This window comes from Ceratotherium simum, chromosome 13, assembly GCF_057802395.1.
Source record: "Ceratotherium simum simum isolate JZ-2026a chromosome 13, ASM5780239v1, whole genome shotgun sequence".
NCBI lineage: Eukaryota > Metazoa > Chordata > Mammalia > Perissodactyla > Rhinocerotidae > Ceratotherium > Ceratotherium simum.
The window spans coordinates 43,974,858-44,001,676 of NC_141912.1; the positions used below are offsets into that span (position 1 = coordinate 43,974,858).

The following is a 26,819-nucleotide window of genomic DNA, read 5'->3' on the forward strand; positions in this document are numbered from 1 at the left end:
GGGATTCCCGCGGCCGTGGCCACTACCCGGCCTGCCTCTCGGCAAGATGGCGGCCTGAAGGGAGCGGGTAGCGGCAGAAAGTTTGTTGTGGGATTGGAGTTGTCGGGCCGGGAGGCTAAAGTTGGGGGGGATCGTGGGGACGCTAGCGTGGAGTAGGGGCAGAGGAGGGACTAGCTCCGGGGTTGAGAAGAGGAAATGGAATGGTGGAAGGTTGGAGGCGGGGAGAAAAAAAGAGGGAGATGGGGCGGAGGGGAGGGGGCCTAGGATCCAGTGGCGGCCCTGGGGGAGGGGGTCCAGGACCCAGGAACCCGAAGTAGGTGTGCAGGCCCTGGAGAAGCAGAGTCACGAGTTTGAGGAGAATTTCTTAACCGAGAGTAAAGAAGCCTGGAGCTTGTGGCCGCGGCCCATCTGTGCCAGGCCGCTGGGAGAGGAAAGGGGTCTTTTCTGTGGAGGAGGATAGTAGGGAAGAGGGGCGGAGAGACATGGAAGATACTGGGCAGGTTTGGTAAGGAGGGAACTAAGGCCAGTCAAATGACCCTCTTCCAGACTTAGATCGGTTTTCTACAGTTCCTATAGCAGCGTCTGCCCCAATTTCAGCTGACGACTCAGGGGCCCCAGGGACTGGAAGAAATCGCAGTGCCTGCTTGGAAAGAAGAGGTAGCGACTTGCCCCAGCCCAACCCCAGAGCGGGTAAGGTGGCCTCCAGTGACAGGCTGGCATGTCCCCTGGAAGTAAGGATGCATGGGCCCCGAGCGACGCTGAGAATCATTTAATCTGAGAAGGGCGCTCTTCTATAGAGGTTGCCCTTTGCTTGTGGTCTCTAAATTACCGTGTTCTGCTTAGATTGCACTCAGGTGTTTGAGAGTTGGGTTAGAATTGAGTCTTGTGTGCCTTTACCTGTGCAAGCAGACATGGGCAAGGGCCTAGAGATCAGGCTGAAAGTATTTTAACACATCCCTGTCACAAGCAGTTTCTTACAAGCTCGTTGTATCTTCTTCGATCTTCCCATCACGTCTCCAGTTGGGCATCCTGTCTGAAGTGATTTGTAGGTGACAGATGGTGGGGAGTCTTGAGAAAACTAATTTCTGATGGTGTTCACTGACCATTTAGGTACCTGCTGTCACCAACTCCTGAATTCACTCTTGCAGCGTGTTTACTTCTTTTGATCTTTTCTTTTGGTAAGAAGGGCTCATTGGTGTTCCTTTGGGGATGTGGATTTGGTGGGTAGGTGGGGTCAGAGGTGGGGGAAAAGGCAGATTGGAATTAGGGAAAAGAACCCCAGATCAGTTTATGGTCAAGCTGACTGCTGTAGAGCTCTGGGAATGTTTATCACATGACTTTCTGTGTCTGAGATCCCTGTTTAAGAGCTGCTTTACAGTCTGGACCAGTGTGGTGACGGAAGGAAAGGATTGTAGAACTTGCCCTTTTTTCTTCTGGTAGCTTTATTCTCTTCCTTTGTGTTTTCCCCATCAAACCACATTTAAAAAAACAACAACGAAATGTGTTTCAGTAGCCAAACTAAGCGTGGCTTGAGAGATAGTGGACTTGGGGTTGGAGAAAAGGGAAGGGGTCTGGGGCTACAGAGAATACAGGCCTCACTTCCTTTGATGCCCTGTGGTTATGCCCAAGCTGGAGTTGGGAGCTAGCTCTGCTAGCTCAGGACTAGCATCTGCTCCATGATTGGGCTGGGAGGTCTGATTTGATCCAGGACTCCTCACTAACCATCTCTGCTGCCCCCTCCTCAACCGCCCCCCCCCCCAAAAGAAAAGGCTTACTCTGGACAGACCAACCCAAATCACTGTTACTAGGCCAGCTTCAATGCCTCAATACCTTCAGGTGTCTGAAGAACTGATGCTATTTAGCTGTGACTCCATTCGTAGAAGGTTGAGAACCTTCTCTTCCTGAGGACAATTTGTGGATCCCCCCTTGGAAATTGTGATCAGCAAGGACAGTGTGGTGAGCGTACGTAGAGATTAGGAGCACTAATTCTGGAGCCACACTGCCTGGTTCAAATCCTTACTTTGCCATTTGTAGCTTTGTGATCTTGAGAAATTGCATAGCTCTCTGTGCCTCAGCTTCCTCATCAATCAAATGAGGATGGTAAGAGTACTGGTCTCGTAGGGTTGGTGTGGGGGTTAAACAAGTTAATACATTAATGTATTTAGAATAGTGCCTGACACTCAATACCTATTTGTTGTTATTATGCTAGTCAGATCTCAGCACTAATTTCTGCTTCATGCTTGAACCTGGTGTCTCTCCATGGAGGACCTGTACTGGTTTGGGCTGCTTTCCTGATGTTAGAGAGATGAGGCACAGCTTTTGGATAGTATCAATTTTGCATGTAGTGAGAATATCCTCATTAGGCTGTTTAAAGTGATGTTAAAATGTCAGTGATTTCGTGTTTGAAGCTGTGAGGCTATAGAATTATCTTCTTTGCAGTTGAGTGTTAATAATAATAATAGTGATAATAATAATAGTGCAATAGAGCACGTTCTATGTGCCTGGCACTATTGTAAGTCCTTTACATGTACTAACTAATTTAATTTTCATAACAACCCTATGAAGTAGATGCCGTTTTTATCTCCTTTTTACAGGTGAAGAAATAGAGGTGCAGAGTGGTTAAGTAACTTGTTCAAGGTCACCCAGTTAATAAGTGGCAGAATTGGGATTTGAACCGAGGCAGTCTGGCTTCAGCAATTTAACTTTTCTTTTTATTTGGTATGAAGTTAACTTAAATATGCCTCGTGGCAGTTTGTGTCTTTGTCATGATGGTTAGATGTAGACCTGTTTTTGTTGTTGTTAGTGTTGTCAAGTGGATTTCGACTCTTAGCGACCCTGTGTACAGCAGAGCGGAACCCTGCCCAGTCTTTTGCGCCATCCTCTACCGTCTGGCGCTATATCAGACAATGCTCCACTGCTATTCATAGGATTTTCATGGCCAGTTTTTTAGCAAGTGTGTGGCCAGGTCCTTCTTCCTGGTTTGTCTTAGTCTGGAAGCTCTGCTGAAACCTGTCCCCCATGGGTGACCCTGCTGGTATTTGAAATACTGGTGGCATAGCTTTCAGCATCACAGCAACATGCAGCTGCCACAGTATGATAACCGACAGATGGCTGGTGTGGTTCCCTGACTGGGAAACAACCAAGGCCACGGTGGTGAGAGTGCCGAATCTTAACCACTAGAGCACCAGGGCTGGCTTGTATACCCATATTGTAGTAAAATTTTTGGTTATTTAAAAAATGTTTTAAGAGCTGAGCTGTTCCTCACAGCTCTCTCCTTCCTCTCAGAAATAACAGCTGGTGCAGGGACTGTAGTGAAGGAGCCGTATGTGCCATGTTAGCCAAATCTGGACTCTCTTCATGATTTGACTGCCCTTTGGAAAACCTTGGGCCTAGGATGCGTGAGCAGACTGACATTTGGATCTATTCTTGGCATGCCTTAAAGGTGTGTGTGTGTGTGTGTGTGTGTGTGTGTATTAATGTAGGTGTAAATATAAGGCTCGTTTCTGACTGATTACTGACATAAGCAGTTGAAGTAGCCATAGTGTTAAATTCATAGACAGTCTGGATGTCATCTTTCTTTTAAAAATAGCAAGTAGCAAACTACATAGAAAAAAAAAAAGTGGCATTTTAAACTGCTTCCCCCCCGCAGTTTGAGAGGAAAATGGAAAACCAAAGTGCTTCTGCTAAAGCTTGTGTTGCTGAGGAGGGCCCTGGCGCAGTGCTCCAGGCTCTCCCTTAGCTAGGCTGGAGGCCCGTGTGCAGTCTTAGGGCAGAGGTGTGCCTGAGGTTTGATTGACTGGCTTTCCTTTGCCCTATATTTAAAACTCACTCTTCCCCTCCTTCTGAGTCATGTCCTGTCTATTTAGCACGCCCTCAGGGCCCATCTTTTTCTTCAGTAAATGACTCTCTACCCTGCCATCAAGAGTAGACACGCGCCTGGTGTCTAACCAGATTTAAGGGGAATTGGGGGCTCAGGCCTTAGAGCTTTCCCTGGGAATCCTGACCCAGCCCTGTGATGACTTTTCTATTTGTTGTGGCACATGTGATTTTGAGAGTTGGACGGTGTCTGTCAGACTCTGCTCCCCTCCTCCATTAACTTAGGAGCTACATATCTTAGGATAATATACTTTATCTTGATTTGTGCTGCTGTCAGCATGCTGAAATGTGTTATCTCCTTAGAGTACACCTTTGTGTTTTGGTAGAAGTCTGACTTTCTAGATTCAGGTCACATTTTAGCAAATGATTGAACTGCAGGGTGAAGGCTAATGGATTTTGAGCCGATTCTCCTCCTTTGCTGTTTTCTTTTTGTTGTTATCTAAATCAATTTCTTCTCATAACATCCGTTACGAGACCCGTTATTCATTCGTGTACTATCTTTGAATCTAATCCCTTCACATCCTTTTCACCACATATTTTGAGTGCCAAAGACCTCTGGGTAAACTGGGCCTTCCTTTCTCACCTGGATTCAGCCAGCTCTCTGCACTTATCTCATTCTCTCTTGCTTCTGGGCCTTTGCAGGTGCTGGGCCTGCTGGTGCTGCTGGTCTGGAAAGCGTTCCCCCCTCCTCCCTTTACCTTCCTTTTTGTCCTTCAGGTCTCAGTTTAAATGTCACTTCCTTTGGGATCCCACCTCCCTTTAGTGCCCCTCTGTACTTACTTCTATTTTAACACTTGTGCTGTATTGTAATTGCCTGTTTACTTGTCTGACTCTTACAAGACTTAAGTGCCCTGAGAATAGGGCCTGTGTATTATTTGCTGTTGTGTTCTACCAGTTAGGATAGTGCAGGGCACATAATATTGCTTTATAATGCAGTGGTGCATATAGAATGAATGAAATGTGGTGGGCAGTCTCTCCCCACTCCAATCTATCTTCTGTGCTGCTGTAAAAATTATGTTCCTATAGAAAACGATGCCTGTTCCTTTAGAAATGCTGTGGGTTCTCCCTTGTTTAGGATAAAGTCCACACTCTTTGGCTAGGCATGCAAAAAGGTTCTTTACATTCTGGCCCAAACCCAGCCCTCTGGCCTGAGGTGCTGCCACTCTACTTCATTTTCCTGTTCTTCATTGATCCTAAATTTCCTATGGCTCCTGAACCTGTTATGGTTTACTTTATTCTTTTTTGCTTGTGCACTTCACTCTCTCCATAATGGCCACCCTGTCTCTGAAACTTTGCTCATCCCCTAAGACCCAGCTCCTGTGTCACCTCCAGTGAGGAGACTTCCCTGCTCTCCTTTCCTCCTCGGCCTCCACAGCACTTTGTTTGAACCTCTGTTCTGGTACTTTCCATACTGAGTGGTGAGTTCTCTGTTTACTTGTCTGTCTGTTTCACTGAGCTGACCCTCTGTAGAGGAGGGACCCTCCCTGATCATGGGGTAGGGAGTTGTGAGTGGGGTGAGTAGTGTGATAGAGTCTGACTTTGGAGCTAGGCAGACCTAGTTTATTTTTTTTCCCCCAAAGCCCCAGTAGATAGTTGTATGTCATAGCTGCACATCCTTCTAGTTGCTGTATGTGGGATGCGGCCTCAGCATGGCCGGAGAAGCGGTGCGTCGGTGCGCACCCGGGATCCGAACCCCAGGCCGCCAGCAGCGGAGTGCGCGCATTTAACCGCTAAGCCATGGGGCCGGCCCATAGGCAGACCTAGTTTAAATTCTGACTCTGCCTCTTACCAGCTGGGCAACTTGGGGTAAGTTTCTTAATCAGTAGGATCCTTGGTCTTGTCCCCTATAAAATGAGAGTGACATTATCTTTTTGTAGGAGTATTGGGTATTAGAGATAATGTGTTCACAGCATGTAACATGGTGCCTAGCATATGAAGGATACTCAGTACATATTTGTTGAATGAATGAATCCCATTTTGGAAAAGTCAGTGGATAAGAAAAGGCTTTTTTTAATTCAGGTTAGAATAAGCCTTTTGATTTCTGCCCAGTAGCCAGGAGCATTTCTGAGATGGGAGTAAAATTGAGAGTGTCTCTTTTCTTGTGTTGACGCAATAAAGAAAAGTGAGATTGGGGGCTGGCCCTGGGGCGTGGTGGTTAAGTGCGGTGCGCTCTGCTTCGGTGGCCCGGGTTTGGTTCCTGGGTGCGGACCTATACCACTCATTGGTGGCCATGCTGTGGCAGTGACCCACATACAAAATAGAGGAAGATTGGCACAGATGTTAGCTCAGGGCGAATCTTCCTCAGCAAAAAAAAAAAAAAAAGAAAGAAAGAAAGAAAGAAAAGTGAGATTGGGGACATCATCAATGAGTAGCCTGTGCAAAATAGGATTATTGATGCTTTTCTCCATCTCCTATGATGTAATGACTCCTTTGACAGATCACGACATGCATGCGAGAGTGGTGGTGACCTTGGTGGATGCGGGTGGGGGCGGGTAGGTGGTGGATTTGTAATGTAGTTAAGGCTGTGGATGACTGGATGGGGTGTTTGAGGATCCACGTTTCCTGGAGTTTTATGGACTGAAAAATGTTGGGTGAAGCTGATGGAATACATCTAGGCATTGAGAAAGCCAAACTTCTTGGCCCTAGTTTTCTTAGGGCTTTGATGATCTTCTTGTGCCACAGAACAGGCTTAACTCAGATGCTCCCCAAAAGTGGGGCTGGTAACTGAGAATCACTGTCCATTCTTTGCTTTTTTGTTTTTAGTGTGTCTGATGTAGTTCTTAGGGCACCAGTTCCCAGCAAACACCAAAGGAATTTGTTTCTATAGGTCCAGACCACTTAATTGTATAATGCCAGGTGGTGCTCCGTGTGAGTTTACAATCAGATGAGGAAGATATGTCTGAGTTTTCAGGAGGGCATCCTTCTTGTCTGGTCCTTAAACCCCTGCCCCAGCCAGATGCCTTTCCTCTCTTTCAAAGCACTCACCACACTAGAATGCAAATGGCTGTTAACCTGTCTCTCCCTCACTGAGGGCAAGGTCTTTTACGGAAGGCTGAGCATTTAGGCCCTATATAGTAGGTGCTAGGCAATCCTGGTTACTGTGGGACCTGACCCAGGCTTTCCTTGGTGAGACTAAAGCAGATAGGATCTATCTGGCGAAACCTTTTGAACTCTTAGGACGGAAGATCCTGCATAAGCAAAAGGTGATAGCATTGACAATAGCATTCCTAATTATTTTCCAGGGTTGAGTTAGTGTGGTTAAATGATCTTCCAGGTGCTTGGCTTCAGCTGTCTCCCTTTTCAGCCTTTTTATGTTCTAATAACACGTCCCTGAGCCAGCAGGAAAGGGTTAAAAGAGGAGATGAAGTACACATCGATATATTTTCTTGCTTAATTACCATCTTCTAAAAAGTCTTAGGCTGCTGCCGTCCTCTGTTCTTCGTTAAGCTCCTTTTAGTGCCCTGTGTAACTGGCTTGCTTTTCTGGTTGTATCCTAGTCCTATCTAGGTGTGCCCCATGCCCACAGCCAGGACTTACTACAACTTGTTAATGCCTGGACAAATCAAAAGGATGTAACATGTAGCTACAAGTGGAACGAAGGAGTTTTCCCTGGGGTCTACCCCTTGTCCCTTGGTGCGGGAGTACGCGTGGCAGTGTGGTATATCTTCACTGATGGCATCTTGGCAGGAATGATAAGCTACATTGTATGTTAAGCAGATTTAAGAGGAGATTGCGTGAGCCAACTGGACTGGATTGTGTTGTGTACTTTTTTGGGACTAAGTCTCCTGGACTGGTCATGAGTGCGGCCTGTTCTTTGTTAGTTACTATCTCGTAAGTGCCAACTGTGGGCTAGGTGACATTTGGAATCTATAAAGGACATGGCCTCCTATTTGTGAAGAGCTCCTGTGCTCTCACAGTGAACTGGTAGGAACTCCCTGAGGGGAGGACTGCCTCGCAGGAAGTCAGCCTAGACCCGAAAGCCCTGTGCTTCCACTCAGCTAACCAGTAGGGTGGAACTCTGTGCTTATTCTGGGTCCTGAGCAGTGGCCTCTTTGCACCTTCACAGATAAGCGAGGTGGGGAGTTCAATCTCAGAAGCCTTTGAGGGTCTTTACATCAGGGCAGAATTGCTGTGGCTTTCCTGTGGCTCCCTAGAGAAGACAGCTTTCCAGGCTTTGCACTGGAATTGGAAACTGAGGGTTCTGTCCCAGTTCTGTCTGTGGTCTTGGGCCTCTCCCACTTCAAAAGGGGAGAACTCCACCTGTTCTGTGGGCCTCACTAGGCTACAAGGATCAGAGGAAATATAATGGAAGGGAAAGCACTTCCGGAATGGTAAAGCACAGTGCAGATGAAGGGGCTTGTCCATATGTCTAGGAATTGTATGTTTTCATGATAAACATAATGTATGTCCTTGTATAAAATACCAACCATATAGAAAAACGTACAAAATAAAAAGTGAAAAGACCCTCCTTTTCTTCCCACACTGCTTCTGTCCAAGCCCTATCCCCAGAGATAGTGAACTACTGTTAATCACTTGTCATGTATCCTTCTAATCATTTTTGTGTACTTCTAGACATTCTTATCATGTATTGCCTATAAAATAAACAGAACTCACTAATAGTACATACTGTTCTTCAACTTGCTCTGTTCACCTAACAAGTTACCCCGGGGTCAAGTAGTCCCTGTTGGAGCCTTTGAGGAGCCTGGTTGTAGCTTCTTCCCAGCTTGGTGGCTCCCTCTGGGGCTGGCTCCTCAGAAGGGATGGAGATGCTTTCCTGGAGGTTCTCACCACAGCAGGCCCCTTGGTTATCTCGGAGGGATTATTTTTTATTCTGAGATGAAATTGTCTGGCAGGAGTGGCCTTCAGTGGGAATCAAGATAGATTTAAGTGCCATATGGGCATCAACATTTCCATCTCTCATGTTGTTTCTCCCCTTCACTCCTTTTTTATTTTTGGCTGGGAAGAGAGGAAAATTACCTGATTTCTTAGCCTCTATTTCAGTGCAGAGAGAGTCTCTGGTTTCTGAAACCTTGGATTAGCTGGGTTACTTGCTGCTCTACCTTTTGAAAGCAAACCAAACCCAGCTGGTATTTTTTTTTTTTAATTTTATTTATTTATTTTTTCCCTCAAAGCCCCAGTAGATAGCTGTATGTCATAGTTGCACATCCTTCTAGTTGCTGTATGTGGGACGTGGCCTCAGCATGGCCGGAGAAGCGGTGCGTCGGTGCACGCCCGGGATCCGAACCTGGGCCGCCAGTAGCAGAGCGCGCGCACTTAACCACCAAGCCACGGGGCCGGCTCCCAGCTGGTATTTTTTTGATTTTGTTTTGTGGGTGAGGATTCTGAAGGTAGCCTGTCAATGGCCATGCTTTCTTAGCAGTCCAGGGAAGAGGTCAGAACCCATAGGAAGAGTTGGTCATCTTCTCTTCCAGGTGGTTGTCTCACCTGCAGTCAGGCCTTGGCCTTTTGAGCTCTGGGGCTGTTGTCAGAGCGATATAGGGAGCCCAGTGAGTAGGCCATTGCGTTGGGAAGCCTATTGGAGGCTTTTCCTGCCTGCATTAGTCATTAACCTAGGCTTGAGAGAGGGCCAGGCCCTTCTGTGGGGCCAAGGTGGTCACTGTTCTCCCCTTCTACCCCAAGGCATCTACAGGGCTTTCCAGACCAAAGGGAGAATCCCTCTCCTGTTTTTTCCTTCCCAGCATGTTGCCCTTCTCTATTAAGCACAAGCAGTATTTGCTGATACATTTGTGGTAGCTTTCCTATCCTGTTGCCCCAGGGGTCACATCTTGTGGGGTCTCTGGGACTCCACTGCTGTGGCCGCATTTGTCTTGAGATCTCTAAGCCAGGGTATGTCACTTCCCCTGGGTGGGTCTGGAGGCTTCAGGAAAGTGTTTTCTACTGTTCCTGGGCTTGCTGTGATGGGAACACTAGCCTTTCTGAGTGTTGCTCATTCTGAGGGGATGGATTAGTCCCTGTTGGAGTCTGAGAGCCTGGCTGTAGCAGAGCCTTTATCCTCACTCTTTGTGTTCCTAAGGGGCCAGCTTTCTGGGCAGCACCATCCCCCTGGCCCTTTCAGAAACTGAAAAGTGGCAGTGTGCCGCCTCTGCCCTTGACTGGCCGAGCTCTGGGCCAGGTCACACATTATGCCTCATTATACTGTGCTTTCCATGCAGCTCTTGTTGCAGCCTCTGGTTCCTGGGCCAGTGCTGTCTCAGCCCCTTTCCTTGGAGCCTGTGGGAGGTGGTGGGGTAAACTCTGCCTGCACAGGCACGGGAGGGGTGGCAGCTGCAGCTGTGGGTGGCTTTGTTCTTAGAGCTCAACTTTGAGGACTCTGGTGGAGCCTGGCAGCAGTGTTCAGGGCATAGGCGAGACAGGGGTGCTGCTCCCTGGTAGCAGTGCCCCCTTCCACAACAGCTGTCCTCTCTTTCTGTTGACCAACTAGAGAGCCTTGTTACCTGGGGTCAGCGAGCTGGACTCACTGGTTGGCAGGGGGAGTGCTGCACTTCCACGTGGCATGATTTCTGGATGGGAGAAAGCCCCTGAGGGTATAGTGGTAAGTCTGGAGGAGCTTGCCCTGTCAGGCGAGTGCGGTGTGCACCCTTGGGCATCCTGCAGCTAGGCCTGCCTCTGCTCTCTTTTTGCAGCTCCGGAATTGGGCTGCTCACAAACCAAGCTGTCTGTTTATATGGAGTGCCTGGAGGGCGTCTGCCATGAGTCTGTCGCTAACTGCTAACCGTGCTAACCGGGAGAGCTGGCTGACTGGGGAGAAGACACTAACCCTGTGAGTCTGACTTGGGCCGGCAAACCTGCCCTGGGGGTCCCACCAGCAATGCCTCTGTCCTCCCCTCCTCCTCTCAGCCTGACTGCCTCCTCCCCTTAGTTTACAGCATGGCATCTCCTCTGCTGTCTTGTCCTTTCTACTGAATTCCTTCCATCTTCCCAGTCTCCTTGCTGTGGGTGGGGATGTGCCCCTCCACAGCCAGGAGAGGGGGGCCTCCTATGCACAGTCATCTGCCCCTCTGCCAGCCTGCTGCTGGACTCTGCTCCCCTCACCCTTCCCTCAGTCAGTACCATACCTCTCAGTGCTCCCTTAAAACAGAATTGGTTAGAGTTTCTGTTTCATCTGCTTTTAGCACATGGAGTTTGAGACTATCCCTCAGTTACCATGCTGTTTCTGTTTCACGCCTCAGAGACGGATGGAACTAGAGTAGGAAGGGAATTTTCTTCTAGACCGGATAGTTTGCTCCCTCTATCAAGAGGGGCAGATTGAATGATGTCCCTATTATTCTCACCCCAGGATGATAATTTAGGATCAACTGCAAAGTTCTCAGGGTTGGGGAGGTTGAAGAAAACCTTGGCATGGCTGTGAGAAATTCCCTGAGCAGAAGAGTGAAGCTACTTAAAAGCTGGAGCTCAGAACCAGGTACCCATCTGAGATGTAGCTCCTATTGGTGACCGTTGCTCTGGGAGGTGGAGTGGGTGGAGTTTGGCCCCCCACCTCCTTCCACGTCTGGAGCTTCACGTGGACTTTAGCCGGGAAGAGCTGGGAAAGGCGCCTCAGCCAGAGAGGGCAGGACCTGGCTTTGGACTCCACAGTGGGCCTAAGAGAGGCCTTGGCCTCGGATTTGGAGACGGGTGAACAGGCTGCCATGGAGAAGCTCCTGCCAAACTCCCTTCTCCCTGCAGGCTTGGAAAGGAGAAGGGGGTTCTAGAGATAGTAGGAAGGCTGAGTGCTCGGGGCTCCCTAGTGTTCTACACAGGTAACTCTAGACAGACTCTCCGTGTCTCCAGCCTTTGGAGGCAGTGCAGTGTGGGGTAGGCGGGATGGGCGAACTGGAGACCTGAAGGCCCTCCAAGTGGGTTCTACTCCCCTGGGCTACGAGGGCGAAGGCAGGGAGCTGCCCTCCAGCATGGGATGGGAGACGGGAGTGTGTCAGTGTGAGAGGGCATAGGTGCTGCATGGAGTGTGGGGACCGTGACTGGGGGGTCAGCAAGCTGGAGGGGTTTGTGGCTTGGCTCTGACCAGGAAAGCAAAAGGGGCCTGGAGTGGAGGGCTGGTTCAGGGCCACCCCTCACTGTGCCCTTCCTTGGAGAGGGCATGGGGACTAATGTCAAGTACTGGTTATGATCTTGAGGATTTTTTCGGCCCTCCCTTTATGAGGGGTGGGGGAGTTTGGTTTGCTTGGATCATCATCAGTAGTCTTCAGCCCCTTTGCTCCTGTCAAGTGTTTGCTTGAATGAGAGGCCAGGTGGATAGACTTGACGTATTTGCTCAGCTAGGGAGCCAGGTGAGCTCTCACAGGTCACCAGCACTAGTTCTGTGTCCTCAGGATTACTCTGGGGCAGAATAATTTCCACCCATTTTGGCTTTTAAAAACCTGTCAGTCTGTTCCACTTAGAGCAGGCAGGGGGCCAGTTCAGGGCCACAGGCAGCTTGTCCCAAGACGGTGAGGTTGTACTTGCCCAGAGGGGTGGCAGGCATGGCTGTTAGGGGGGCAGCAGGGCTGGTCTGGGCACAGACTGGCATCTTCCAGTCTAGTCATCCGCCCAGAGCAGAGCCTGCCCAGGCCCCACCCCGTGCTCTGCTGGCTGCTTGCCCGCCACGCGCCCAGGATTGCTGAGGGCTTTGCTCATGTAGCTCAGGAACAGCTGCATGCTGGGAACTGGGGGCTGGTGGCAAGCAGGAGGGGCACCAGGGACGGTGTGGGGAAGACAGAACCCAGCCAGCTCTAGTAGGATCAGCTCACTGTGCTGGGAGACTGTTCTGCCATTCACTGACAGTCAAGGTGGAGAGGGGTCATATTCATGCTGGGGGTGGGGGGGAGGTCCTTGTGAGCAATCCCCAGGGCCCCTGCTGGGTCACCTGGTTACAGGGCTGGCCCTTGCAGGGTGGTGGTTTGTGTTTCTAGGGCCTCAGATGGAGGCAGAGCCTGGATTTCAGAGGCTTGAGAAGCAGCTGGGCTTGCATAGCAGGAGTGTGCCCTGCCCCAGAGGTGCAGCTTCTTCCAGGCTTACAGAGTTCAGAGACTCCGCATCCAGGGTTTATGGTTGAGGACGCTTCCCGCAGGGAAGGCTCTAGTCCCTGTGTGATCAGATGTTCATGTTTTAGCAGTTGATTAGGGGCTTTAGGAAGGGCCTATGTTTATGTTTATTATTTATTTATATCCTGCTGGGTTCCCAGGGAATTAAGGCAGCATACAACACAGCTGGAATGTTCTGAAAAAGGGCTAGTTTTCCTTTTATATTAAAAGCAGTAGCGATTGCTGACTTCTGTTTGACTTTCTTTGGGTGAATTATGAAGAAGAGCTTTAATGATTTTTGTGGTGATGTGTGGGCCCTCCCTGATTCAGAAGATTGGGTTCATTGACCCTTCAAGGTCCGTCACTTGCTTGATTCAGTGCCAGCTGTGAGCAGAAAGGTATATCAGTAGGTGAGGAAGTGGTCTGAGACCAGATAAACTGTTGGGCCATCGTCTCTTAAAGAGACTGTGGGTGATGTGGGGAGCGGGGGAGGGAGCTGATCTCTCTAGGGCAGGGCAGCTGAACCAGTGCGGGTGGAGTGAGGTAGCAGTGCAGAACTTGGGGCGCTGGAAGGGACATCTGGTGGGGGGAAGTCAGAAGTTTGAAAAGCCAAAGAGCCACAGCCATTTTGGATTCCATCCTGTCTGCCTCTACTGGGCCATTGTTGAAGGGGTGGTCTCTGAGCCCTCAGCAGGGAGAAGGCTGGATGCTTGGACCTCCCCTCCTCTCCTGCACCTTTGACTTTGCCCTGGGCCTTGGGCAGACCCACAGAAAGGAAGGCAGAAGGAAGTGAGAGAGTGTCCTTGGCTCTTGGGCTTGAACCTTTTTGCTGTTGCCTCCTGTGGGTGTTTGCTGGGAGTAGGAATTAGGACAGTGGTTTGGAGAGAATCAGGATTCTGAAGAGTTTTCTCCTTATCCTACTCGGTCTCCAGCAGCGGTGATCCCAGACCACGGTGGAGGCCCCTGTCACATACACATACTCTCTGATCCATGAAAGGGAGCAGGTATGAGTCCCAGCTCCTGGTTAAAGAGTGATCCTTGGCAAATGTTTTGTCCTTCGATTAAAGGATACTGCTCAGCCAACTTCTGGCACATTTCTCCTTATATTTGTCTCTGTCTACATTGTCTGCTCAGCTATTCAGTAGGTTCAGAGTGCAGGTTCGCTGTGCGTGCCGAGTCCCATTTCTAATGAAAGTAGACTTTGTTCTCTGGAGGCAGCTAATCATGCCCCATGGGCTGTAATCAGGGAGAAGGTATTTAATACGGGGCAGGCGGCAACAGGCGGCCTGCACCGCCTGGCAGATTGCAACATGGCAATTAGGAAGCTATCACCCCTTCTCTGCCCCAGCAGATACGTGGTTGAGTCTCTCTGAACTGATTTTGAGTAAGTGAAGAATGAATACTATGCAGAAGAGGAAGGAGGAGGCGGGGTTAGGTGGAGTGGGGGCAGTGAGAGGTGAGGAGAGCTGCTTTCTCTTCTCACCCCACCTCCATGAGATGGGGAGGGTTTACTGCTGCTCTGGGCGTCTCCCTCAGCAGTGCCTACGGGTCCAGCTGGAGGAGCCCCAGACCAGACTGGGTCAGCCAGAGGTTTTCACCTAGGCCTCAGTCTTCCTCCCAGAGCATGGCTGTTCTTGTAGTACAAACCCAACACATCATCTGGTAGCTCCCCGTTCTAAGTCATCTGCCTCCAATTCCTTGAAACTCAGGTAGTTTGGGGTGAGGGATGGGAGTGACATTCATCCCTGTTGATTTCTAGACCTTCCAGAAAACCATTTTCTTGGAGGTGCCCTGGAGCCAGCTCAGGACCCAGAGGCCAAAGCCCTCAGAGGCTGCTTGCTTGCTCGTCATGGCCCATGTCCCATTCTGAGTTGTCCAGCTGCTTTATCTAGGGGCCTTGTCTTCTTGACACAGGATTGGGAGTCCTCCTTGGGCTGAAACACTCCAAGGCAACCTGGCAACCTTTGGTGAAGATGTGGCCAGGGGAGGCCGCACATGGTAGCTGGGTCTTCCTGGAGGGACTGCTCTGCTGCCTTCCAGCTCACCTTTCATCTTCTCCCAGCTCGTGGGCCTGGTGTCCAGCTGCTTCTCGCTTTGTTCTCCACTGCACCTGGCATTGGCTCTTACCTCTGGGTCTGTCCTTCCCTGTAGCACTTCCAGTCAAGGACAGCAGCCTGCCAGGCCTGTTGTGTCCCTGTTCAGTGCTGGAATTGTGGGCCCCTGTGGGCTGGATCTGGGGCACTTATCAGATCTCAGGAGTTGGAGCTAGGGCCCCAATACACACTACTATTTATGGACATGGGGTGGGGAGTAGCATAGACTCTCCCTCATGGACTTGTGTTGGGGATACTGCAGGCTCCCTGGTGGCCTGTCTCCCTAGTGGCATTGCCTTCTGCTTCCCCAGTGGGGAGTGGTTCCCCTCCTTGTGACTCTGACGTGTATGGAAAGAGCAGACTGGCTGGGGGAGATAACCCCTGCCCCAGTCACCGCTACCACTCATCCCAGAGAGTCTGGATTGCATTTACTACCCATCTCTACCAGCCACATCTACACTTTCTGCCCCCTCAGCAAGCCAGATATCTGGCCATGGAAGCCCTGGGAATATGTGCCAGGGGGCCAGGGAGTGGGGACTTGAGGTCAAGATGAGGCAGGATGAGGTGTAGGATGTGTGACAACTAGAGCTGGGGCTGCGGGCATGGAGTGAGGCTGCTCTGCCTACAGGTAGAATTTACCAGATAGCTGAGCATGTCAGTGTCCTCCCTGCCCGCCCAGTGCCCATTCAACTGTCCTGGTGTCTAGAGGACGGTGTGGGCATTGGCAGGAATAGGGCTAGGGAAGAAAAGAATAGGCTGAAAATAGAGGGGGGTACACAGGGGCCTGCAGGGAGCAAGCAGCAACTCAACTGACTGGGGAGTAGATGGGGAAGGGCACGGGGGCCTAATTTCTCTGCAGAGAAGGGGAGAAGGCCAGGCCAGCTCTGGAGCCTGCCCTGGATTTTGAAGAAGCCCTTGGCTTCCTGTGTCTCTTACTTCTGTCTCTGCCACCCTTTCCAACTCATATGTACCACACACTTACACCCCGCAAGGATCAGAACCCAGGTATCCAGGCTGGCTTGGGACTTTCTGGGCCTCTCCCCCAGGCCATAGGAGCTCCCACCCCTGGGGCCTTCTGGAGGGGTGGCCCCGGGGAACCTGTAGGGCTGCCTTGCTTGCTCCTCACACCCCAGGAATGTGCTGTCCTCTCAGGCCCGCCCGGATTCCTGCGCAGGGAGTCAGCCCGACACAGCATGCTGCTTGTGCCCTGTGGGGACACGTTCTGCCTCACCATCAAAGGGGTGAAGGTTGGCGGCTCGTGCCTGCTGCCATGCCCCAGTTCCCGCAGAGCCCCAAGCCAGAGACCAAGCTGCCCAGACAGAGGAGGGAGGCCGCTCCTGTTCCCCGCCCTCCCTCCTCTCCATTCCTCCTGCCTCAGGCCCTATTGGAATGTGACAGGAGTCATGGTCAGGGCATGTCCCAACAGCAGGAACACATGCTTTAGCCCGCAAGGCTTCCCTCAGCCCCCAGCTCTGTTTAGGTGGATGGCAGTGGGAAGATTGTTTATGCCCAGAAGGCCACCTAAGGTTACTGCCTCCATTGGTCCCTGTGGTGCCTGCTGCCCCCATGCTGCAGCCTAGCTTATTACAGGTGGGGGCAAAGCTCAGAACCCCAGGAACCTGGAGGGGTCCTCACAGGTCACTCAGACCAGCCACCCTTGTGTAGATGAGGAACAGGCTTATCCAGTTCCTCATCTGGAAGGGACTTACCCAGGGCCACGCAGTGTGTCAGAAGCAGCACTGAGCCTGGAACCCAGGTGTCTCAGCCCCTAGACTTTGGTTTTCTACACTAGGGTTTCTCAAGTTTGGCACTGTCAACATTTTTGTGCTGATAATTCTTTGTCATGGGGGCTGTCCTGTGCATTATAGGATGTTGAGCAGTATCCCTGGCCTCTACCCACTAGATGCCAGTAGCACCCTCCACTGTCATGACAACCAAAAATGTCCTCACACATTTGCTAGATATCTGGGAAAGGCAGGGGCCCACGGGGGGACCAAACTCACCCTGGTTGAGAACCATCATTGCTCTAAACCGCTGCCTTTTCAGATTTTCTCTCCTGGACCTACCCTTCCTCGTTGCAAAGTCTGTTTACCACCATTGTACATGGTGGTAGTCTTTGGGCTCCTTCTGAAAACACTGGTAGGAGCTTTCTTTCCAGCATCTTCTCTGGTATCTACTAGGCTTTTTCCTGGTGTTCTCTTCTGCAACCCATGTTCCCCCAATCTCTTAGTTGTTTCCAGACTCTGAGAGGCCTGGGATATGAACAGGACAGATGTGGGGTAGGAAATGTACAGGACGGGACTAGGCCTATTCCAGAATCAGGTGTGTGGTAAGCTGAGACCATGGACACAGACACGTGACAGTGCTTTCATGGAGAAAGGCAGGAGCTCAGTGCTTCCAGTCCTCTCCCGCCTCCACTGCTTTCCCTTCAGACTCCTGTTCCATGGCCTGGCTCTCCCTGGGGGCCTGCTAGGGACTGGGCAGACCAGCCTGTGGTACTGACAGACAGGCGGCTGACACCTGGTTTCCACTTTCTTCCCTTCTCCGGTTTCAGGATCTCTTGGCTAGAGGAAGTGAAGGGGCCGTGGGATGCGGAGAGCCCCGGGCTAACTCCCGGACAGCAGAACAGAGCAAGCTGCCGACAGACGGATGGTATGTCCCTGTGATGCCTGCACCCCCTACTTGGCTCTCTTCTGGGGACGCTGGCAGATGAGGGGGCTGCCGGGTGACCCCCCTTGGTCGGGGCTGAAAAGAGAGTGGTGGAGGCCAGAGAGGCTTGGCCTTCAGAGCTCGTGAGCTTGGAGACCCCCACTGAGGAGCCTGGTTGGGTGAACATCCTCAAACCCTTACTTTTCTGGTTACGAATTTTTTAAAGCTAACATTTACTGAACATTTCCTAAGTGCCAGGTACTGTTTTTAGTGCTTTATATAATCTTCACAACAGCCCTATGAAATTGCTGCTATTCTCATCCCCAATTTAGAGTTGAGGAAACCGATACATAGGGAGCAGGTTTTCCCTCAGAGGCCTTCTCTTGAGCCCACAAGAGTGAGTGGTGGGCTGCTCTTTGGACTCTTCGCCCCACTCCTGGGGCACAGTCCATTCCTCCTGGTGCCCAGGCCCTGGCCCTGCCTTTCCCACTCTTCTCTTCCCATTGGACCTGGGCTCCCCTCTAGCACTCCCCTGACCCATGGACACTGACACACCAGAGTTCAGTCCTTCTAATGACCCCACCAATGGCCCAGACCTGCCTGCCTGCCTGGTGGCTCCTATCTCTGTCCCCTTTTACCGTTCTTTTTTCCCCTCAGTCCAGAGGCCTCTTGTCCAGGTCTCTGAGCCTCCTACTTCCTTGCTTCCCCTCAGCAGGTCGAGGAGCCCTCACCTCCCAGAATGACCAGTGCGGCCCCTGCTAAGAAACCCTACCGTAAGGCACCACCTGAGCATCGGGAGTTGCGGCTGGAAGTTCTTGGATCCCGGCTGGAGCAGGAGGTCAGCAAGACTGGTACCCTGCGCTGGCTGGCAGAGGCAGGCCTCTGAGGCTGGGTGTCTCGCTGGCTTCTCCCACCTGAGGGGACTTCTCATCTTCTGAGTTGGGGTGAGGCGTTGCTAGTACAGGCCTGGAGCCTGCTAGCTGCAGCAGTGCTGGAAGGGGCAGTGTTGGCTCCTAGAGGACAGCTGTGAGTACATGTCCACAGGTCATGGAACCCCTGTGGATCACTTCGTAGCGCAGCAGAAATGATCCTGCACAGTATTGTTCTTCCTGCAGGAGGCAGCCCACCAGACTGAGGGGTCCTAACGTGCTGGAGGCTGGGACTCTGGCCCTCTGCCAGTGGAGGAGGGCCCTTCAACCTGCGGCCCCTCTAGGGGTTGTTAGGAGGCGGTGCTCCAGCACTTCCCACCAGGCCAGCTGTTCTTCTCTGGCCCTGGAAGTCTGGCCCTTCCTCCAGCTTTGCTTTGTTTGGCTGACATTTGTTAAACACGTGCTGCCTGCTGGAAACTGCGTTAGGTTCTTAGGAGGCCTTCTTCAGTCAACTGCAAAACGTTCTCCAAATCGGTTATCCTCCCTCATTAAGTTTACTGACAGGAGGAAACGAGTGTTGCCGTGGTTTATTCACCTTATTGCCTTGTTTCCACCCTGTTGCGGCAGATGGAGCACGTTTACAGAACCTGAGAGACAGTCAACGCATGCTGCGCATCTGGTGTCCCATGGCCCACTTTGGTCAGATGCAGGGCAGAAGTGCCATGACTTGCCCACTTCAGTTCAGGGAACATGAAATAAAAAGGCCGAGTGTTGTGCTAGGTGCTACCCAGTGGGCATTCCCCTGGTTTTGTAGATAAGGACACTGAGGCTCAGTGAGGTTAAATTAGCCGTAAGCAGTGTGTGGTAGAACGGGATCAAATCCAGGTGTCAGTGGCTCCAGAGGCTGTGGTCTGGGCACCCAGCACATTTTCCTGCCCGTGCCTGGCGTTCTGAAGCAGTCAGCTCCATTTGGAGTGGCCCCGTGACATTTCCCTTTTGCCGTTAGCATGTGCCTGCTCTGCTTTGTGGTTGGCTGAGCTCTGGCTCTTGGGCTGTGACCAGCGTGGGGGCTTGGGGAGGGTGGGGCAGGTGGTTAAAAGCAAGACAAGACACGTCACTCTCTCAGTCAGGCTTGGCCCAGAGGCGCTCTTTCATCCATGCACTTGTTCCTTCCGGGCCTCAATAAAGACCTAACCCTAACCCACCTTCCCCCCAGGGGACAGGAGAGTTTGTCAGAGCTCAGAACCCTCCTAGAGCTCACCTCCCTTCTTCACTTCCCAGGAAGGTCTCTGCCTTGCCTGCAGGGCCCACTGGGAGCTCAGTGAACAGCTGAGAGTCTCTCTTTATCCCCGGGAGAGGTGGCATAGGTACCAGGATTCATTTGCAACTGGCTTTAGGATTAAGAGAGGGGTTGGAGCTGGTGTGGGTAAGGGTGAGGGTTGGAAGGGGTTCTGGAATCTTCTTGTTGGCAGGGGAGAGAATAATCTAGGCTTGTCTGGGCGTTACTGGATTGCCTCCATCTCTGCAGGACCTGATAGCCTACTCTGCTGTGAGAGTCTTTGGGCTTCAGACATGGCCCTTTCCAGGGCTGTTTGGAGGGTGGGCTAAGCATAAGGCCAGTTGGTCCAGAGCTGAGCCTCAACCTTCTGTTCTTTTGTGCCCAGGAGTTCCTGACTGATGCGGAGAGGATGAAGTGAGTATCTGCTGCCTGAGAGCCTGCCCTGCCTCAACTCTGTCCCTCTTAGCTCCAGGCGAGGCTCTGGGTACAGTTGGGCTTTTCCTTGGATTAGGTAAATATTGGGGTGGGGTGTTTTAGGGACTCTGGGAGCAGGCTTGATGTTGTAGATATTCCTTTTGGGAAGAGGTTTTGTTCCATGGGCTCTAAGAGAGCCTGGAATCAAAGGGGGGCTGGCTCTGAGGGCCTGCTCTTGCCAGAGAGCCCTTCCCCAGCTCCTGGCCCCCCTGTGCCAGCTGCCTCCCTGCAGCCCTTTCTGTCAGCCATGTGAGGCCTCTGGAGAAGAGGGCAGTGCTGGGCTGGACTTCCAAGAGATTAATAATGGAGCAGCCTGATTGTGCAGTGAGGAAACTGGAGCTGGGGGCTTGGTGGCCGGCTGGCTTGGGCTGTAACCAGAGATAGGCTAGGAACTGTATCCCCCCCATTCTGTCTTCTCATTCTTGTCCAATGACGGGGTGTTGGACTGCCCTCTGCCTCCCCCATCCTCCAAGCCAGGTCATGTTCTCAGGACCAGCAGGCCTATGGAATCTACTGCCCTAGACTCAGGCTGAGTCCTCATGTCATCCCTACTTCTTCCTTCCTGAGACCAGCCTGGGGCTCCAGGGCTGGGCCTTCTGTCTCTGATGCCCCTCTGCCCTTAACCCCTCACCCTGCTAGGCTGTTGCAGCAGGAGAATGAGGAGCTTCGCCGGCGCTTGGCCTCAGCCACCAGGCGCACTGAGGCCCTGGAGCGTGAGCTGGAAATCGGGCAGGACAGCCTGGAGCTGGAGCTGGGCCAGAGCCGCGAGGAGCTGGACAAGTTTAAGGACAAGTTCCGCAGGTGTGGGCACGAGGGGCCAGGACACACGTGCACACATCTCCCCATTCATAGGTTAGCTGGAAGAGGCCTTCAAGATCATTTGATTCTCATGAGATAACTGAAATTCTGGGAGGAGAATGACTTGCCCAAGATACCATATCAAGGAGGGGCTGAGCAGGGTCCAAAGAATAGGATCTTGACCCAGGGCTCTGCCTGTTATTCCTTTACAGGCTGCAGAACAGCTACACGGCTTCCCAGAGGACCAACCAGGAGCTGGAGGACAAGCTGCACACGCTGGTAACCTGTCCGGGAGGGCAGTTTGCCTGGCACTGTGTTCACAGCATAGCAGGGGGCTAGGACTTGTCAGGGGAATGCCGTTCTGCCCTGGGGCTTGGGGAGGGGGGTGCAGGGGTGCAGTGGTGGGGAGGGGACCGCAGTGTGCTGTGCAAGTCAGGACTGTCCTAATGCTCACACTGTTTCTCTTCTCTCCTCGTCTTCCCCTCATGCTGCCGCCGTTGCTGCTGTGCTCTCCTCTCAGGCCTCTCTTAGCCACAGCTGGATTTTTGCAGTTGCGTCTGAGTTTGTGTGTTTCCTCCTTTGCCCTGGCCTCCTCCTCAGCTGAGATCTGGGATTGCTGGGCCCTGGCACTTTCCTCTGCCCACTCCTTTCCTCTTCCTCTGTGAGGCCCGTTCGGTAGTCAGGGCCTCCCTCCTGGGGGACAGCTGGGGAGCCTGCTCTTGGCTCCAGCAGAGGTGCTGACTGATGTCACCACTGAACACAGCTTCTCAGCTGCGGTGGCAGCGAACCAAGCCATTAGGGGAAAGGGGGGCTGTAGATCCAGTCTGTGAGCTGAAGATCAGAAGTCTGCTTTTGAGCCTTCAGCTCCCTCCCAGCTCAACTAGATAATCTCCCAGGCGCCCCAAGCTGCCAGCCAGCCCCACTCCCCCCTCCCTCCTCCTAGCCCGATCCTGGAAACAGCTACACACAGGCTTCAGCCCCTGGGTTTGCACCGTTATTGCCTCTCGGGTACCAGCTGCCTTGCCTAGGGCGAAGAGCCCTCCAGTTCCCTCAAGGGATGGGCGGCTCTTACACAGCTTCTGTCCCGGGCCCCGGCAGCAGTAGGTCATGCTCAGAAAGCCCCCGTTCCACAGCTAGCCCAGAGAACAGGAGAGGTGTCTGGTCTCCTTCTGTCTGTCCATCATCTGTCTCTATTCCGTCCGCCTTGGCTGCCCTAGCGCCTGTGGCTTCCTGTGTCTCTGGGCTGGAGGAGGTGGAAGGGGAGGAATGGCTGGCTGGGGTGTGGGCTGGGTTCACCACCAGTCTTGTGCCTCAGATCAAGAAGGCTGAGATGGATAGGAAGACACTGGATTGGGAGATCGTGGAGCTGACCAACAAGCTGCTGGATGCCAAGAACACCATCAACAAGCTGGAGGAGCTCAATGTGGGTGCCCCTCGGGGGCCTTCCTCGCCTGTGGCTGGCCCAACCCTGCTCCCTTGGGCCGGGCCAGGCTCCGAACCGTGTCTGTATCTGCAGGAGCGGTACCGGCTGGACTGCAACCTGGCTGTGCAGCTCCTCAAGTGCAACAAGTCTCACTTCCGTAACCACAAGTTCGCCGATGTGAGTAGAACACCCTCCCCGCCAACGCCAGTCCAGCCTTTTTAGGGCTCCTCTAACTCCAGTTTCTATGCCTCTCTCCATTCTCCTGCCTTTAACTCCCCCTTTCTACTTTGCCTTCCCCTCGCCTCCATGTCTCTCTCAAGCCGGTCAGCTGCCACTGGTTGGTGTCCTGTGTCCTGTGCTGTCAAGGGCCCAGCACTAGGGCTGGGGGCTGGCCCTGTTGGTATTTCTGGAACAGAGACAGGGTGAGAGGGACTCAACTTCCGGGTCCCATGCAGGAAGGAGGGGGTGGCCAGAGCTATCAGCCAGAGGAGTATTGAGAGAGGATTGGGCCCAGCTGATCCCCTAACCCCCAGGGGCAAACTTGGGACCCCAAAGCCTCAGGCCTAAGGTTGATGTGGCCTACAGAAGGAGTGAAGGTATTCCCAAGGCTGCTGGTCAGTAAAGATTCTCAAACTTATGTCTGGTTTGGGCAGAAGCCACTGCTGAGATGGGGGAGACAGAAGTTTGAGAGCACGTGGGCCTTAGCACCAATTCAGGGTTCAGGTCCTGGCTGTGTTCATCAAAAGCTTCAAGTTATTTTACCCCCACTGAGCCTCAGTTTGTCTGTGAAGTGAGGATAGACCTTGGCGTGCTGCGAGAACGAGAGAGAGCAGAGTGCGGAGCACACAGTGGTCCTAGTATTTGGTAGCCGTTACTTTTGCCATGAGTCAAGCTGTCTTAGGCTGGGATCAATCATGTCTCTTCCCTTCTTCCGCTCCTTCACTCCAGCTGCCCTGTGAGCTACAGGACATGGTTCGGAAACATCTGCACAGTGGTCAAGAGGCTGCCAGCCTGGAACCTGCCCCTAGCTTGGCACCAGGGGCTGTGGTACCCACCTCCGTCATTGCCCGGGTGTTGGAGAAGCCAGAGTCGCTACTGCTCAATTCAGCCCAGTCAGGCAGTGCCGGGCGCCCCTTGGCTGAGGATGTCTTTGTGCACGTGGACATGAGTGGGGGTGCCCCGGGTGACCCAGCCAGTCCCTCAGCCCCTGGCAGCCCCACCCCCCAACCCAATGGGGAGTGCCAATCTCTGGGCACTGCTGGGGGCTCCCCAGAAGAGGAGCCGCCCCTGCCGGCCTTTGAGAAGCTGAGCCCCTACCCCACCCCGTCTCCACCACACCCACTGTATCCTGGCCGCAAGGTAATAGAGTTCTCTGAGGATAAGGTGCGAATTCCGCGCAATAGCCCCCTGCCCAACTGCACTTACGCTACGCGCCAGGCCATTTCCCTGAGCCTGGTGGAGGAGGGGAGTGAGCGGGCCCGCCCCAGCCCAGTGCCCAGCAGCCCTGCCTCAGCCCAGGCTTCACCCCACCACCAGCCCAGCCCTGCCCCCCCAACACTCAGTGCCCCAGCCAGCTCTGCCAGCTCTGAGGAGGACCTCCTGGCCAGCTGGCAGCGGGCATTTGTGGACCGTGCTCCACCCCCGGCCGCCGTGGCCCAGCGCACAGCCTTTGGACGTGACGCACTCCCTGAGCTGCAGCGCCATTTTGCTCTTAGCCCAGCTGACAGAGATGAGGAGGTTCTGGCACCCTCTCCCCCACCCAGTGAGAGTGGGATTTTGCTGCTACCAGAACCTGACTCTGGCCTTCCCAGGGAGGAGGAGGAAGAAGAGCTGAACCTGCCCATCAGCCCCGAGGAAGAGCGCCAGAGCCTGCTGCCCAGTGGTAGTGGCACAGAGGAGGGGCCTGGCACCTCTCACACTGAGGTTAGGACCTGGGCACTCCCCAGCTCCAGCCGCCCCCAGCGCAGCCCCAAGAGGATGGGGGTGCACCACCTGCACCGTAAGGACAGCCTGACCCAGGCCCAGGAGCAGGGCAACCTGCTCAACTAGGGCCCCTGCTTGCCTTCCTGCCGCTGCTGCACTGGGACTGCAAGGAGGCCTGGACCCTTGCAGCTCAGGGTCCCCTGCCCACCCGAGCCCTTGAACTTTCCTCCCTCCAGGCCTGCACAGCTCTGTTCCCTGTGTGGATGGGGTCAGGCGGTGGCCACATCAGGCCTTTCAGCTGCATTAACTGTGACTGGCACTGGCTTGCCTCATGGTTTTTCCCCTTTCTTCTTAGACTATTTATTCTCCAAAAGTAATATGCAGCCAGGGCTCAAGACCTTTCTTCCAATCAGCCCAGCCCAAATTGGGCTGTTCTGGGGAGCTGAGGGGTTTATTACATAAGTGTTCACTCTCCATCCTCCTCTCAAATCCATGAGTTTTGTTTGTTTTTTTCGGGGTGGGGGGTGTTGTTGGGATTATTAACCTCTAATTTCTATTTTCCACCTGTTTCCCTCTCCCCCAAATCCCCTGCACGAGCTGTTGCCTTCAAGGGGCCTGGCATGGCAGGCCCTCGGGGATGAGGGAGAGGGCTGACTCAGGGCTCTCCTCAGCTGTTTCCTTCCTCCCTCTGGAAGGGAGTAGAGGGTGGGATTCGGGGGCTTCAAGCTCGGCTCTATGTGAGCCCTAGCCCCCCTCCCAACCTTGGCTCTAGACTGTTACTCCCAGCTGTGGGAAATTTTCACACTGATGACTTTTAAAATTAAATAAAACTATTTTACTGGTATGGCCTAATTTGTCTATTAATGACCTTCCTTCTGCCATTCTTCTCCCCATTCTTGAGTATTGCCAGTCCTTATGATGTCTTAGTCTTTGCTAGTGACTCTCCCTTGCCCCACACTGCCAGGGGCTTCCCTGGGCACGGAGCCTCAGGCAGTGGGAGAGGGTACACCTCAAGTAACCTTGGTAGGGCCCAAGTCTCTCCTTGAGGTGGGGTCCAGTCCAGCCCAGCTCTAGAGGTGGGCTCTTTACCTTAGTTATGATTCTTATTGTGGGGCCTGTGTGTCATCCCAGAACCTCAGGACAGAGACCTGAGCTAGACGGGTTGGGGACATTTGGGGCCAGAGAATGGTGCCTGGAGCTTGGGCTGTGGGGTGGCACTGCCCCCTAGTGGTGTCTAATGGTAATTCCAATTCCTCCCCTACTGCCAGCCCCCAGTGACCACAGCCACATGCCAGGTTGTAGAGTTCATAAAATCTCTTCCCAGCCAGTGGGCTGCAGTCAGAGCTGCCAACAAGTGCAGAGGCATTGCTTTGGGTTCAAGTGCCCCCAAGGCTGTTGCTCAGTCACAGTTTCCAGAGCCTCCCACCACACTGCCAGGAGCTGCCAGAGCCCCAGGTACCCCCTCCCCCTCCCAAGCCCCAGAGCCTGACCCTCATATCTGGGGTAAGGTGCTGGGGACACAGACAAATGTAGTGATGCGCAGAAGCCCATATGGAGAGTCACATCTCGGTCTCAGCCAACAGACTGTCCCCTAGTCCTGACGTCATCAGTACCATCTGAGAGCTGGGATCTGTGGAAGGGCAAAAGGGTGTTCAGACCACAATTTGTTCCTCCAGTGGGGACGGCAAATAGGTGAGAAGTGGCCTAGGTTTCCCACACCCACTCTCACTGGTCCCAAGCCTCTTCCAGACCTGGCTCTGATCAACCCTCAGGGCTCTTACCACTGGGGCACATCCAGGGACTGCTGCCCCTCTGGTGGGCAGCGGGCTCCTGCCCTCTCTCTCGTTCCTGGGTGTTGCCAGCCCCTCCTGCCATCTCCTCCTCCTCCTCCCCCTCAGAGAGGAGGTCACAGATCTGCTGCTGCAGCTCCGGGCTAATGCTGTTCTCAGCCAACACCAGGCTCCGCAAAGCCGTGGGGTAATTTTCCACCATGTCCAGCAGGGTCTGAGGTGCAGGAGAGTATGGAAAAGGATGAATACAGTTAGGGCAGCTCCTCAGGCTCCAACCTGCCACTCTTCCCATATGTCCATAGATGCACTGGCTAACCACCACCCCAACCCCTGGCCCATCCCCAAACATGAAGACTTCTTACCTGAGCTGACTGGTTGGTGAGCCCTGTGCCCTCCAAGTCTAGGACCTCTAAGGTGCGGCTGGAGGCCACAGCTACAGCCAGCATCCCTGCCACGTGGTCACCTGGAGAGACAGCACACACTCATCTGCAGGCCTGCTAACCCCTCCTCCCCCTCCACTCTCCATTGCCCTAACAACCTTAGATTCCCACCCCCAGGCCAGGAAACATTGACAATTGGTAGGTGGCCAAGAGGGGAGGATTGTGATTGGTGAGCGACTGGTTGA

At 53.0% G+C, this 26,819-nt stretch overlaps 2 protein-coding genes across 16 annotated transcripts in view; one reads left to right on the forward strand and one right to left on the reverse strand.

Moving 5' to 3' along the window:
- Window positions 1–25,256, forward strand: TJAP1 (tight junction associated protein 1). Of its 15 annotated transcripts, none has more exons than XM_087438640.1 (13): window positions 1–80; window positions 547–690; window positions 1,111–1,178; window positions 10,319–10,429; window positions 10,521–10,657; window positions 17,544–17,641; window positions 18,351–18,476; window positions 20,172–20,200; window positions 20,900–21,112; window positions 21,271–21,337; window positions 22,374–22,481; window positions 22,575–22,658; window positions 23,430–25,256. In XM_087438640.1, exons 6-13 carry the CDS (start codon window positions 17,639–17,641, stop codon window positions 24,528–24,530), a joined length of 1,731 nt encoding a protein of 576 aa, XP_087294766.1. In that variant the 5' UTR covers window positions 1–80; window positions 547–690; window positions 1,111–1,178; window positions 10,319–10,429; window positions 10,521–10,657; window positions 17,544–17,638; the 3' UTR covers window positions 24,531–25,256. The 15 variants fall into 15 exon arrangements, with proteins under 15 accessions (XP_087294766.1, XP_087294773.1, XP_087294775.1 ...); XM_087438647.1 differs by having other exon boundaries at window positions 547–657; XM_087438641.1 differs by having other exon boundaries at window positions 7–80; window positions 568–690.
- Window positions 25,229–26,819, reverse strand: part of LRRC73 (leucine rich repeat containing 73) — a 3,677-nt gene continuing 2,086 nt past the window's right edge. The window contains exons 4-6 of the mRNA XM_004424093.3: window positions 26,557–26,657; window positions 26,186–26,408; window positions 25,229–26,034 (exon numbers count right to left, since the gene is read on the reverse strand). Coding sequence (XP_004424150.1) covers window positions 25,964–26,034; window positions 26,186–26,408; window positions 26,557–26,657 — 395 coding nt within the window. The 3' untranslated portion in view covers window positions 25,229–25,963. The remainder of the gene's footprint in view (window positions 26,035–26,185; window positions 26,409–26,556; window positions 26,658–26,819) is intronic.